This window comes from Choloepus didactylus, chromosome 11, assembly GCF_015220235.1.
Source record: "Choloepus didactylus isolate mChoDid1 chromosome 11, mChoDid1.pri, whole genome shotgun sequence".
NCBI lineage: Eukaryota > Metazoa > Chordata > Mammalia > Pilosa > Megalonychidae > Choloepus > Choloepus didactylus.
Window position 1 is genome coordinate 33,976,890 of NC_051317.1, and position 16,323 is coordinate 33,993,212.

Here is a 16,323-nt window from a genome sequence, read left to right on the forward strand (position 1 = left end):
TACATATACATATATGTAAGCATACATAGACAGGTATACACATGTGCATGTGTGCATGTACAGTATGTGTGTACTTATATATGTTTATGCATATATGTGTTTATCCATGTGTATGTATTATATATATGTGCGTGTGTGTGTGTGTAATTATACAATGTGACATTTTTTAATTGAGCTGACTCCCTGGAAACTTGTTTGGGTACCTCAATTTATAAATCCAATGTTTGATACATATAATCTGCAGAGGATATTGATATCTAACCTAAAGAATGCTCCATTTTTGAAGTGATTATATAGAATAAATGCTGGTGTATAGTGTCACATGCATTGATTGAGCCATAGCTTTAAAAATATTAGTATTTCTCGTGAAAATGTCAAAATCCAACCCCTATACCAGCAGGTTCACCAAGCAGGATGGTGTTCCGTTTTTCTTTGGTTAATCATAAGGAGTCTACTTCTTCACTAGCACCAACTGACAACCTGGGACACACCATAGGGAAGAAAGAACAAAGCATAGGGGCCCAGGTTTCTAATCAAAGCTCCCATAACTAGCAAAATAATTCTAGGAACTCAGTGGTGTGAGAAAGATTGCAATGAGATCATGAACAAGAAACTTCTGAAAATTACAAAGTACAATATACACATAAAGCAGCTCTTTCATTCCCATAATAACCAGTTGTGTTTCCTTTGTAAAGTTCTTAAATGTCACAGTGGGAGGAACTTGGTGTGAGACATAATAACCCAAAACACAACAAGGAGCTTTTGTTGGCTCATGACAGAATTGGTTATTTGTGTTTAAAATAATATTTGTGTAGTAGACATTTCAAAAGTTCTAGAGACTGATTGCTATGAATCTATTTCTAAAAGAACTAATTACAACAGGTTTTATTTGAACAAGCTTTGAATCCATGAAAACAGTTTTCTCCCTAAACACCTGCAATGTGTAAGCCATTGCAAAGTCACTCCCTCTCTCCAAAGTGAGCTGAACATTTCATAAAAACAGTTTAAATCAAATAGAATACAAACTTCCCAAAGAATTGGCAGTCTCTGTATCTACCATTCCTTCTAACAAGGCCCAAATCAAGGATTTGGATCAATTGTCTTGACCCTGATCCAACGACCTGCAATTGTAACATGCTGTACATGAAATGATGTCTGGGTCTGCTAAGGATACCAGGGAAACAAGAGGTCAGTCATCTTTATTACCCGGTGCTCTGCAGCCAGCTAAGGAATGTTCTCAGCAGAGAAGTGAGTGGGTGCGGGCAGGCTGAACCCCTGCCACCCAGCCACCTCCCTCCACGCATCACATTCCGACTCGGTACTGCAGTGAAATGCATTATGTGGTGCAGCAAAGAGCACTTTTCTTAGGGAAGGAAAAAACTCAGTTCATTTTAGATGGCTGGCATTTTTCTCATGTTTTAGATGTTATCTTTTGTATTATTTTTATTTCAGGGGAAGGGAAGCTTTGTAATTTTGTGTGAACTCTCAGAATACTGCAGAGCAAACAAAGCTCAACAATAGTTGGTTTCTCATTTCTAAACTCATGGCTGCAAAGAAAAGTCTGAACTCCACTCTCCCCAAACTGTATTTTTATAGATGCTACATTTTAGACAAATCAGCTCTCTGGAAATGTTACTCAATTTGGCCCCTCAGAAGTGTCAGGACAGTGAAATTTGGAATTCAGGGGCTGGCCCATCAGCAGGGGCCCTTGGTCTGGTTCCCCCTTTCTCTGGGGGCTGCCCTGCTTTCCTTCCCTTGTTTAATTGGTCTCTGTGGTGCTGTGCTCCAATGGACCACCTGTGATTACTGGGTCAGTCACATTTTAAGAAAGCAACAGTGATGCTGAATATGGACAGACAACTAGAGAAGGGGGATAAGGATCCCTGCTATCCCCTCCGCTCTCATCACCCAGGAACCAGCCCTGCAAGCGCTGCCCAGCCTTGGCACATTTGTAAATAGTACATCACATCCTTTTGGACACATGAACTTGCATTTCACACAGTTATGCTACATACACTGAGTTCTGTTTCAACAGAGCATAGGTTATTTAAAATTGTAAGTTTATCAGTATACTTAATGCTACCTAAAAGAACTCATGATTTAAGTTTCTCAGAGGATGGAGCTCAAATTTATCTTCTTCTGTCTTAGTAGGTGAGTCAAAATATTTTGTCTGCAAAGGTCATTTGAATCAATTTGTAAGTACTAAGATTTTTCATTATTCTTAACTCATTAAAACCAAAAACATATGGAACTTAAAGGTATGATTTTACATGACAAGGTTTGTTTTGCCATTTTCTTTCTGCAAATGGGGAGAACTCAATTAAGTTTTATAATGATTGGTCCTTTCTGTGAGTGAAGGGGATATCCCCTATAAGGTATGAAAGAAGACTTTCCCTACTTCTCCTCTGGACCTCTGTGTGTGTAATTTCTTAGTTGCAAACAACTAATTATCAGAGGTCAAGGGAAAATGCAGGCAGGATTCGATTCAGCCGAAGAAGTTGCTCCCCCACCCCAAGTAGTAATAATCTAATAATCTGATAATAAAGGCCAGCACAATTTCTTTAAAAATCATAGACACATATAGAATATTAGCAAGAGAAACTCCTCGCTAGATTACATAATCTGATGCTTTCATTTAATACATAAGCAGATTGCATCCAGAGAGGATAAGAAAATTGTCAGTTTTTTTTAAAGTCCATGAAACAAATATAAAAAGTGGGATCCAGAAGAAATACATAAGAACTCCGAGAGAGAGCAAAAATCAACATTCACAATGTACAAGTTGCCAATGCATGTACTGTTTTGTGTATCACAGCAGGGATCTCGCCGGGGCCATGCCTGCCAATGTGTGGGGACATGTTTGGTTTTCATGACTGGGGGTGCTGCCACTGGTACCCGGGCAGTGGAGGTGGGGGCGATGCTGGACATCTTACAATGCACCCCTAGGCAGTCCCCCGCAAGGAGCAGCATCTGGCCCCAAATGTCACTAGTGCTGAAGGTGGGAGGGCCTGACTTGACGTCCACAGCCCTGGTGTGGACCCCCCTGCTCATGTGCTCACTCAGCTGGTCACTGTTAAACACCTACCACGGGCTGGACTCTGGGTGCAGTGGGGCATAGGGTCAACAAGAAACCCTCGTGACCCTCAGGAGCCTGCAGTCCTGGGGAGCTGGTTGGCTAATGGAAATACAGTATGACAGGGAAGGTAAAAATGACTACTGGGATTTTACCACTGATCCTATCTAAGGGTGTCTCTGCGGCAGACAAGCTGGTTCCAAGAGACTGGTGAGCATCACCCAGGCAGGGTGCAGGGGACGAGGTGTGGGAGAAGCCTGGAGACAGGCCTAGGGAACAGCACCACGGGCCCCACGACAGGGGAGACGGTAGGGGCAGCACACGGGGCGGGCCACAAATAGACACTGGGAGTCAGGATCCGAGGCCGGAGCCTGCCCACTTCATTGGTGAGTTTCCCAAAACTGAGCAGTGCTTTCTGTGTGACCTTAAGGAATGAGGAAGAGGAGAAGGAAGAGCCAGGGTCCCAGAAGGAAGATGGAGAACAGGAGAAAAAGAAAGATAAAGCAAAGAGGAGGAAAGAGTAGTGGGCAGGGTGAGGTCCTCGGGCAGTGAGTCTGGAAGCTTCCAAGGTCACTTGGCAAAAGGATGACCTTGGCATTAAGACTGTGACGAGAAGGGCCAAGGCTCTCCATCAGGGAATCTTGTTAGGAGAAAGAAAGTCATTTCTTCCACCACACCCCCAGAAATCCTCGTCACCCCAGTACGTCCTCAGTACAGGTGGTCTTCTTTAAAGGACTGGGCCGATCCCCTGCTCTCTGAGGAGAGAAGATAAAAGGGCAGCAGTCCAACCACCACATTCCATTACAGGGAGGACAAAGAAAACCAATGTGAAAGCACCACTTCAAAAGTTTTACTCATAATTTACACAAATTCAATGAAGAAGTTTAGAGGTCTCTGACCTGTTTACCTATCTATTTATCTATTCACACATCCATCCATTTATTTATTTAATTGGTGTTGTAGAAGGAGATATTTTGAGTCTTGGTAGTCTGGTGCTATGATGCTACCTTTAAATTCTCCCGAGTTTCAGATGATTTATCTCAGAGACGTTTACGGGGGTTAAATAGCCTTCAATAAATAGCCTTCATCCATTCCTGCCTTTTTTTTAATCTTCTTTTGTCTCCCGGTGTTTCCCTGGCTAAGACTCCATTTTCTTCTTCTCTCCCTTCATGCTACGTCTTCTGGTCACTCAAATAAGCAACTAATCAGTTTAGGGAAACCCAAATAAATAAGTTTGCGGAGACCAGACTCACTGCCTGACTCTCAAAACCATTTAGTTATGAGGACAGAGAAACAGACAAATATCGAAGGGGAAGGATCTTTTAATGCTCTTCTCCCCATTTTGCTGTATTTTCCCTAAACATAAGGAAGAGGAAACATTCCCTTAAATAAGGACTTCAGTACCAACAAGGGTAATCTCACACTCACACACACACACACACGCACACACACACACGCACACACCCACATGCACACATATTTATGTGCTATTTAGTGTGTCATTTCCTTTGGGGAATAACCATCTGAAAGTAATTATGCCAACTGCTAATTAAGAGATCTCTTTCCATCTCACTATGCTCTGTTAGAGATATAATGCTAGCAAGTGAATGAGGTCTTTGAGTTTTATGGTTAACAGAGTTTTGTGAAACTTATGTATCAAATGAGAAAATAGTACACTTTCTTGAAGGTAGAGAATACGAAACCACAACTTGTGTTTTTTCTTAATTTAACAAAAGTTTGAAGTAAACTTTATTAATTATTGGGGATACAAACTTAGGACATTATTGGAGAAGTGATGTCTTCATATGTCAGTTTCTTCTAATAAATTCTTCTTCCATTTATCTTTTCAATTTATGTTCTAAAATTCCCTTTGTTTTCCATTTATCTTTTAAATTAGTGACTATAATATTTTGGTGAAAAGTGATTTGAAAGCCAATTTTGATTTTCTTTATTTTATTTTTTTTGCTATTTTCTATTTCTCTTCAGGTAATGTAAGTATGTCTGAATTTTGAAAGCAAAGAGTTTATACCCACTAGGAAAATCAGAACTGGCAAGCAGGTGGGATTTTCATGAAAGATTCCTAAATTACTTTTACTATATGATGATTGCTGCCAACTTATAATGAAAATTATATGTCTAAAAGGAAGGAAACAAAGCAAAGATGGGGGAGGGCAAATACAGCCATAACCTAAAGCAAAGCTCAAGTTTTCTAGATTAAAAACAAATCTTATGGATTGAGGAAATATGGAAAAATAATGAATGCCATATAATACATTCAAAGGCCCTTATAAAGGCTTTTATACACTATATGATTATTATAAGTTTATATCAGACTATTTCTAAACTACATTTATTTAAATTAACTTCATAAGTCTCTCAAACAAAATGTTCATAATACTTTAAGAGCCAGTTTTAGCAAATGCTAACATTTTAAGTTTTGCTGATGATTTTAATAGCTTCTTCTACCAGGTGTAGATTTAACCAGAAGGATTGGGCTTTGGAGTCAGAAACATGTAATTCCAAGCCCACTCCGATATTCTCTGAGCCTTGAGCTCTTCACTGAGGGAAAATCAATATTTACTTGAAAGACTGTCATGAGGATTCAAACAATGCATTATGTCAGGATCCTGGCTGTTAACAAGTATTTAATACTATTTAATAGTAATTTAATAGATTGTGTCATCCCCATCATTGCTATAATTTTATTATTATATTACAACATAGTATACACATCCTCAAAGTAACACGACCCCCCCTTTGATATTCTTCCGTGAGCCATTCAAACATGGTCCTCTACCTAGCGTTCTGGTGAGCCTCTACATCAACACTTGTCCACCTGAATGGCCAGTTCAAAGGCAAGTTCTGATTCACTGGGTCTGGGTGGGCCCCAGACTATGCATTTCTAACCAGCTCCCAGGGGACCCTGATGCTGCTGGCCCCGGGACCAGCCTTCATATAAGGAGGCCTCTTTCCTTCTCTTTGCACATTCGCTTTCTTCTGTAGCTTGTAGTGCAATTCACCTTCGGGAAGGTCTGTGCTCCAATAAAGTGAGAACATCACTAACAGAACGCAACATTAATGAGCCTATGCATCACCTGCAGAAGAATTTCCTCATGATGATCAAGTATAATTTTCTCAAAGACACATAAACAGCCCCAGAAGGCAAAGAATTATGCCTCTGATTGAGGCATCCAATTGTTAGAAAGCACTCCTGTGAAGTGCACAGTTGCTCCAGAAATGAATTTCCAAACTCAGCTACAAAACTGAGCACTCTCAGGGACTCAGGGATATAGATCTTAATATGAAAAGAGAGGCAGAGCTTATTTTCAAATGGTATGTGAAGATAAATGATAGAGAATGGATTTGAAACCATTTTTGAGATAATAAATTTATTTACATATAATTACTTTGTGGAATTAGCTACAAGGTATGATTGGAGAAAATTAAGATACTTTTAAAACTCAGGCCTGTAATTTTTCACATGAGATCATAGCCAATTAATTTCACATCTTGGTCTAATGACTGAAAATGCAAATTAGATCTATTTTCTTATGCTCTAAATAATTTCTTGGAAACAGATTTATTATTGGTGGTTAATTATAATTTGAAGTTAAAAACTTGAGAATTCACTGTACACAATAGTTTGAATTTTCCTTTTTTTCCTTTTACATCATAGCCAGGAATACTCTTCCTGTAGAACACTTTGCATCAAGTCCCTCAAGAGCGGGTGGCACTGGTTGCTCGCGGTGCTGTCCCCCTTACCTGGGACTTGCCCTTGCTGAAACACGCCTTCTTGGTAGCTTCATCACACTGCCACTCCACAGCCTGCAGGAAACACCAGAAACAACAGCAACCGTTATGGCTTTGACAAAATAAAGGGACAAAAATGAATAAGGCATCAGGCAGGCAGATAAAGTCATGTGAGCACACCACGGCACCAACCTTTTTATATTAATATAGAATTTACAACCTCTACATGGACGGTCAAGCACAGGGGCTTACGAGCGGCTTTAAAGTGGAAGCATTTTAAAAGAATCACTCACTAACTATTTGCATTCAAAGGATAATAATGTGATATTTAGATCTAGTCACTGTTAAAGAGAAAAGTTCAATGAGTTAGTAATGTAGGCATCGATTGTAAAAATTGTCATGCCACTGAAATCACAAAATAGATATTAACTTACTGTGATTATAAAATGCTTCAAAGAGAGGTTTGGAAACAAAATGACCTAAATATTATCTTAAACAGTTATATTTTATTTTAGCGCTATGCAAATTATCAATATTCAAAGACAATGAAGAATGATTTTGAATTTTCTTACTCCCAGGATACATATATAAATGATAAGCAGTCAGTAAATAAATAGCTTATGCAAACAGTGCATCTACAATCCCCCCAACCCCCACACTAGTGTTTTTTTACACTGGTACTAGCTCTGACCAAATATTTAGAGGCACAATTTTTAAATATTTCCTCACAGAGTAGACAAAGCTTAGAAACGCTGGTTAATTTGGTATATGTATCATCCCATCCAGTGCTCGCTCACAAATAGAATTTATAATTAATTAAGATTATAGAAAAAAGATTGCTTCATAGGAAAAAATGATAATCTGCAGACATTAATGACTATATACTAGGATTTGGGATCTCTTTTTAAAGCAGTTCTATTGATATAAATTCACATACCATATAATCCATCAGAAATGTACAATCAATGGCTTCTGGTATATTCGCAGAGTTGTACATTCATCACCACAATCAATTTTAGAACATTTTCATTACTACAAAAAGAAAAACCCCGTACCCCTTAGAGTTTACCTCTCAATACCTCCATCCTTCTCCAGCCCTACATAACCACTAATCAAATTCTGTCTCTATAAATTTATTTATATTTACATTTTATATACATGGAATCATATAATATGTAGTACTTTGTGTCTGATTTCTTTCTCTTAGTATAATGCTTTTTTAAACTACTGTAGTTTTCTTTTAATTGGAGAAGTCGTAGGTTTACAGAAAAGTCATGTGAAAAACGCAGTCTTCCCAAGTACCCCGCTATTGTTGACACTTTGCATTAGTGTGGTACCAGTGTTACAATTGGCCATGGATGTGAGGGTCTACTTCTAAGCTCTCAATTCAATCCATGGGTCTATATATATGTGAGTACCATGCTGGTTTGACCACTGTAGCTTTGTAATATGCTTTAAAGTCAGGAAGTGTGAATCCTCCAACTTCCATCTTCTTTTTCAAGATAATTTTGGCTAGTTTGGGCCCTTGTCCTTCCAATAAATTTGATAATTGGCTTTTCCAATTCTTAATTGGGATTGTATTAATCTGTAAATCAATTTGGGTAGAATTGACACCTTATCAATATTTAGTCTTCCAATCCATGAACACAGACTGTCCTTTCATTTATTTAGGTCCTCTTTCATTTCTTTTAGCAACATTTTGTAGTTTTCTGTGTACTCTACAACCTTGGATAAATTCATGCCTACATATTTGATTCTTTTCTGGGTACTCTACAACCTTGGATAAATTCATGCCTACATATTTGATTCTTTTAGTAGTTACTGTAAATGGAATTTTTTTCTTGATTTCCTCCTCAAATTGCTCACTGATAATGTTTAGAGGCACTATGATTTTTGCTTGCTGATCTTGTATCCAACCACTTGGCTGAACTTGTTTATTAGTTCCAGTAGCTTTGTTATAGAATTTTCGGGACTTTCTACATATAGGATCATGCCATCTGCAAAAGGTGAGACTTTCACTTCTTTCTCTGCAATTTGGATGCCTTTTATTTATTTTTCTTGCCTAACTACTCCAGGTAGAACTTTTAGGACAATGTTGAATAACAGTAGTGACAGTGGGCACCCTTGTCATGTACCAGATCTTAGAGGGAGAGCTTTCAGTCTTTCACCATTGAGTATGACATTAGCTGTGGGTTTTTCATATGTACCCTTTATCATGTTGAGGAAGTTTCCTTCTCATCCTGTCATTTGAGGTGTTTTATCAAGAAAGGATGCTGGAGATTTTGTCAAATGCCTTTTCAGCATCAATAGAGATAATCATGTGGTTTTTTCCCATAGATCTGTTAATACAGTGTATAACATTAATTGATTTTCTTGTGTTGACCCATCCTTCCCTACCTGGGATAAAATCCACATGATCATGGTGTATAATTATTTTAATGTGCTGTTGGATTTGATTTGCAAGTATTTTGTTGAGGATTTTTGCATCTACATTCCTTAGAAAAATTAGTCTGTAATTTTCTTTTTATAGTATCTTTATCTGGCTTTGGAATTAATGATGGTGGCCTCACAGAATCAATTAGGTAGTGTTTCCTCCTCTTCAGTTTTTTGGAAGAGTTTGAGGAAGATTGGTACTAACTCTTCTTGGAATGATTTGTAGAATTCACCTGTGAAGCCATCTGGTCGTGAGATTTTCTTTGATGGGAGGTTTTGATGACTCAGTCTGTTTTTTTGTAATTCGTCTGTTGACACCCTCTATTTCTTCTAGAATACTTAGGTTGTTCATGTGTGTGGCAGCCTGTGGCCTGAGCAAAACAGGCCTGCAGATCTCGGTGCACAGCAGTCTGCATGACCTAGGCAGCTAATGTTTAACCTATTGTCTTTGTAAGCCAGTAAAGTGAAAAAGGGTAAATTGACCTTAAAATGTAACTTAAAAATGTGAAATGGGAAGGAGACAGGAGGTGAGAGGCTCCTGATCTCACAAAAGGGCAACAATGTTAATCTAGTCTACCTGCTTCCTGGCCCCCAGGTGTCAACACTCTTGTGGTTAGTCACAAAGCCCCATCCTATAATTCTTTCCTTCCTGCACCAACCCCCAGGTCACAGCGACCTGCTCCAGCATCTATGCTCCCCCACCCTTAGGAATGTCTTTGTCTTAAACCCCGTATAAATAGCTTGCTGTCCTCTTTGCATCGCACAGTGGACTTCCCTACAAATGTGATGCCCACCCAGCCTGAGAGAGCCATCATGATCTCTCCACGACTTCTCACCCTGTAAGTAAGCCCTGAATAAAAGTTTATACATCAGAAAATGCTCATTCTCTTCTTTGGCCTCTGGACTGGCATGGACCTCATGGGCTGCGACAATGTGTTTCTAGGAATTTGTCCATTTCATCTAAGTTTTCCAATTTGTTGTGATACAATTTTTCATGGTATCCTCTTATGATCCTTTTTATTTTTGTGGGGTCAGTAGTGAGGTACCACTTTTCATTTCTGATTTTATTTACTTGCATCTTCTCTCTTTTTTTCTTTGTCAGTCTAGCTAAGGGTTTGTCAATTTTATTAATCTCAAAGAATGAGCTTTTGGTTTTGTTAATTCTATTTTTTTTTAATTCCCAATTTCATTTATTTCTGCTGTAATCTTTGTTAGTTCCTTCCTTCTGCTTGTTTTGGGACTAGTTTGCTGTTCTTTTTCTAGTTAGGGCTTTGATTTTAGCTTTTTCTTCTTTTTAATGTAGGTTTTTTAGGGCTATAAATGCCTTTGCAGCATCCCATATATTTTGATATGTTGTGCTCTCATTTTCATTTGTCTCAAGATATTCACTGATTTTTCTTGCAATTTCTTTTTTGATGCACTGATTGTTTTAGAGTGTGTTGTTTATCTTTCATATATTTGTGAATTTTCTAGTTCTTCCCCTTTTATTGATTTCCAGCTTCTTTCCATTATGATAAGGGAAAAGGCTTTGTATAATTTCAATTTTTTTTAATTTATTGAGAGTTGTTTTTATTGAGACACGTGGTCTATCCTAGAGAATATCTGTTATCACTTGAGAAAAATGTACATCCTGATGATTTGGGATGCAATGTCTGTATATATGTTACATCTAGTAGACTTGTCATATTATTCAAGTTCTCTGTTTCCTTATTTAGTCATGCCCCCACTGTTCTTGGGGAAGAGGACCTCCATGTCCCTCTCTTCCTACAGCAGCCAGTGAGGGACAAGACCCCAAGGAAGCCCACAGAGCCATCTGCTCACAGTTCTTTACCGCAGTTTCTCAGCCTCTTCCTGCCTCTGTTCCCCAGATGGTGTACAGTGCTCTACTGGCCTCCGGAGTCCCAGAGCAGTTGTTTCAGACAGTTCCCGCCTATCCACCAGCTGTTTTAGAGGAGGACTGAGTCCTGTAGCTCTCTACTCCATCAGCATCCCTGGAAGTTCTCTGATTCATTTTTATAACCACTTTTAAGTGTTTTCTATCATGGTGGTGAGTGTGGCATTTTATAGGGTAATGACCTTCTCTACTCTTGCTATTGCAGTTAATTTATATCTTACTATCACAGATGGATTTCTGAAGAATCAGCTAAATCATGATCAGAAAAAAAATGAGGGACAACTTTTGTGTTATTTGTATCAATATCAAGTAATAAACTAGAGAATGGCATTAGCAAGATGACAGAGGAGGAAGCTCCTGGCAAATATCCCCCCTCCCAACAGAAATACAGAAAGACAAGCAGAAGCTGTCAGAACGAACTTGCTCAGAGCTCTGGAAAACAGTCAAGTGTAGTCAGCAACCAAGCAAATGCTGAATCAGGAAAAAAGAAAACCTAAAACTGATAGGTAAGCATCAGGATTTTTCCCTGGCCACTCCCCATCTCCTGGCTTGGCATGGCAGTCGGTAGGACCAAGAGCCACCTGTTTTCCCAGTGAGGCAGTTCATGTTCCTAGTGTGAGTTCCCGGTATTTAGTTATTAGTACATCTAATGCACAGATTTTGTATGTTGGAATGGCTGTTCCAACCAGCTTCCTGAAAGACTGACTCAAGGCACTCATTTGAGTTGCCTAACCCAGAATTCATCCAAGCTAGAGAAGCTGGATGGAGGAGTGGCACAGACCCAAAGACACTGCAGATGACTGGGGCAAATTATTGAAGTTGAGACATAAAATACACTGAGAGGGGCCCAGGAGCAAAACCTTGGGAGAGTTTCCTTGTTTGTGGGAGGAAACTAGGACACCTGGGAACATTCATGCAAACTAGTGAATTTATAAAGCTACCATGAATGCCTAGAACTAGACACATGCTTAGAAGCTCTGACCTATAGGTTGGGTATAAACTGGGCTAAGAAGAGCCTCAACACAGAGCCCATCTAAACTACAGCCTTCAAAGTAATACATTCATACATACATGCATACATACATATATACATACATACAATTTTAAAAGTCCAGCAAGCCCTGGGAAAGGGGGAGAATCTGACTTCAAGGGTGAAAACATCAAAATACTCAAATTTATCTTCTTCAACAAAAAATACATGACATGGCAAGAAACAGGAAGAGCTGGCCTATTCACAGGAACAAAAAAAGTGACAGAAACTATCTCAGGAATCAAAGACATTGGAATTACTAATTAAAGATGTTAATTCAACTCTCCTAAATAAGTTTAATGAACTAAAGAAAAAGATGGACAAAGAACTAAAAGAAATCTGGAAAATGATGCATGAACAAAAAGAGAAATTAAAAAATTTACAAAAGAACCAGAGCATTTCAACAGAAAAACTAGAGGGTTTCAACAGCAGATCTGAACAGGCAGAAGAAAGAAACAGTAAACTTAAAGATAGGATACTTAAAAATTTTTAGTCTGAGAAGCAAAAGAAAAAAGAATGAAGAAATTGAGCACATCATGAAAAATACCAACATATTCACAATGACAGTCTCAGTAGAGAAGAGAAACAGAAAGGGATAGAGAGATATATTAAAATAATGGCTAAAAACTTCCCAAATTTGATGAAAAACATGAATATACACACCCAAGAAGCTCAACAAACTCCAAATAACTTGAATTCAAGGAGCTCTACACTGAGACACATTATAGTCAAACTGTCAAAGGTCAAAGATAAAGAGAGAATCCTGAAAGCAATAAGAGAGAAACAACTCGTGATGTACAAGAAATCTTCAATAATATTAGGTGATTTATCATCAGAAAACAGGGAGATCAGAAAGCAGAGGGGGGACACAGAGGACATGTACAAAGTGTTGAAAGTAATAAACGCAACTAAAACCAAACTAAATTATATTAAAAATAATGTCAAATAATATAAAAGAGAGAAATGGCTGAAGTCACTTGTAGTAAGAAGATCTTTTTAAAATTCTCCTAAACTTAGGAGAATAAGAAAAACAGGCAAACACCATTCTCCAATACCTGCTGCCTTTGAAGAGTTTTACAAGACAAATTAAAATATCAACCACTGCATCTTGTATAACATATTGCTTGGCAATAGGAGTCCTTAAGAAAAGTATTCTACAGAGAAATGGTTAAGTATCTTTCAGAAAATACTCATAACTCTTTTCCCCTGTACAGACTTAGAGATTTTTGTGTCAACAACTGATAAGGGAATTTGTTAAATCATTCTGTGACGTTTTCTTTTTCCTAATGTTTGATGGCAACAATAAAATCATAGCTAATGGATATCTGATGTAAACAAATGATTTAATTCCATAGGATAATGACAAGTACTTTCAGCAGGGTGATGGCAGCTCCAGAGAGGAGATAAGAGCTCAATATAGAGGTGCAAAACTATATATCCCCATGAAGTACAGATAAAATAAATGCTTTGCTGTTATTCTGATTTGACCTTTAGTTTGCTCCTTTCTTAGAACTCTTTTATAAAAGTACACTGTTGTTTTTATTTAAAGATATCCATGACTTTGCCCTTAAACTTAAAATAAAATTGATACTCTATGATATATTCTTTAAACAAGGTAGATCTCATTAAACTTTGCTTTCATATTACCAAGAGGACTTGCTGTTATAATTACCAGGAAATCTATACAATGAAATGCTTTAGATATACAGGAATTCACAGTGGCTCTCGTTGGCTTAGTGATCTTGTTGAAAGTTAAGTAGCAAGGCTCTCTTCTGTAAACATAACAGCTATGAGTTAGGCCCATGGTTAAGGAAAAATAATATTTATCAAATGCCATCAAAATTGTTCAAATCTGCTCCAGAAATGGTAAATAAACAGCTTCACAATTCTATCTAATGTCCAAGTTGCCTTTGCATTTTCAAGATAAATATTGGTCAAGAATTGGAAGAGAAAAGTGAAAGTAATAGAAAAAGATTGCAAGAGTTTTCAAAAATATTTCATTATTTTATCCTGTACACCAAGAAATAGCAATAGCTCACACATTTTTATTAGACCAGTAGAAAACAGAACAAATCTTATAGATTTTTCTGAAGACTGTTATTAAAAATAGCAAAGTTACTTTCCTGAGGCATTTTTATTACAGCATCAGCAACTTGCCAATAATATTCAAATCCAGAATTAAATAAAGACCATGATCATATAGCATTTCTGTTGATTCACTTTCTACCTGAATAGAAGATAGAATAAAAGGAAATTATATTAAGAATGGAACTTAACTGCCTATTGCAGACGGCACTGGGGAAGAACAAACATCCTTGGATATGGGCAGAATTTGAAATGCATGGAATGGGAAAAGTTAATTTTCCAAACTGGCCTAGAATTGTGTGCTCCAGATTAATCCCATTGTCTTTCCATTAACTAATTATACCAGATGTTATCCATTGGATTCACCTGAGAGCTTGGGAAAACCACTTCTTTTGGAGAGGGATACAAACATCAGTGAGCCTTTCATGTGCCAGATCTTATTTCTCTAAATTAGCCATTTCTCTGTTTGAAATTAGATTTTTTTTTAACCTGTTCATAACTTCCTTTACTCCATTAGATCCATTCTATACAATTACACACCTTTTAATAAAGTCTTCTTATATTCTCAAATGGGGATTGTCATTCTTTTATGCATCATAATTTTGGGGACTATACCACCACTGATTTGAGAAGTGATCTTTCAGTGTGACTCAAATTCCTTTTTAAAAAAGGCATGTTTCTACCTACCAAAACCTACCTATATGACAGTCAAAACAAGTGCTAAGGTATTCTACATTTCCAGCCTCAATACAACATGGTCTTATTTCCTGAGTCTTCTTTTCTTCTTTAATTTTTGTCATATTTTGTCTTTTTCTATTGCACAACAGCAGTTGAGAAAAGGAATCTTAATTCTCTCTTCCATTCAGCATTTGAGCTTCATTATATGTTTCACAAGCAGACATGCAACACTAAGTCTGTGGTTACTATTTTGAAACATTTACATTTTAAAAGACACAAAGATTCCTGTTTGTGATTCATTCCTTTTTGAAAATACATACAAATAACATCTATTCAATTCAACAGCTTGCAAAAACTTTGCTTTATGCACATGCATCCATCTTCCCATTCGTTTAATAAATAGTCATTAAGTATCTACCAAATGCAAGATATTCTGGGGGATAACGATTGATGGAAGGACAAACAGGCATACAATATTTGCATGCATCAATATTAATTTATGGTAAACTGTAAGTGTCTTCCATCAGCCTAGACATCCTTGTGCTACATGTGAGAAGGCAACAGTCATTTTCACTGGTACCAACAGCCACTTGCTAGTTTATTCAGGTCCATTTGCAGTGATACGATAGAGCCTACAACATCAATTTTCAGGTAAGTGACGGCGATACAAACAGATCTGAAAAAGAGATAGTGTAGGCTTATAGAAAACCATTTCAAAGCTGCAGAAACTCGTGGGATATAACAAATCACCCATCATTCCACGATATAGTACATACCCCACTGCCTGGCACAAACGCACATGCTCAGATTATGATATATGGAACTGTGATCTCAGAAGTAAATCAGATACAGTAAAGGAAAAAAAGATTGGCTCTTTTTATCTACATGTTACATACATATAAATCCACAGTTCTCAGAAGTGTATAAACAAAGCTGTGTATTATCACATTCCACAGTGAGAGAAATTAATTAGATAGGGACCAGCAAAGGCAGACACTTTTCATAAAAATGAAGAGAACAACCTTCTAGGCAGATGGGCCACTACTCTTTCAGCAGATGGCTTTGCTAATTAGATACTGGCAAAAGATAACATTAAAAAAAAAAAAAGAAAAAAACTAGTTTAGTTACACATTAACAACCACCTGAGAGCTTTTGTTAATATATATATGTTTGCATTCATATTCTTAGGCCATGTATTTCTGTGACACATTGGAGAATTTTAAATTTTCACGGTGATTATGGATAAATTGCCAGGGAATATGAGACCACAAATTTGTTCAAAACAGAAGCAAAATGCAAACGTGTTAAAACGTGATGCAACTTTGATTTTTATGTACCTTGAGTATAAGGCCAATCAAGTTTCCTTGAGCATTGGCATCT

General features: G+C 37.6%; 1 protein-coding gene across 2 annotated transcripts in view; it reads right to left on the bottom strand.

The window, feature by feature from the left end:
- The window catches only part of SEMA5A (semaphorin 5A), a 524,772-nt gene that overhangs the window by 208,445 nt on the left and 300,004 nt on the right, over window positions 1–16,323 (bottom strand). For both annotated transcript variants that reach the window (XM_037799396.1, XM_037799395.1), the window contains one exon: window positions 6,836–6,898. In XM_037799396.1, the coding sequence (XP_037655324.1) occupies window positions 6,836–6,898 (63 nt within the window). The remainder of the gene's footprint in view (window positions 1–6,835; window positions 6,899–16,323) is intronic.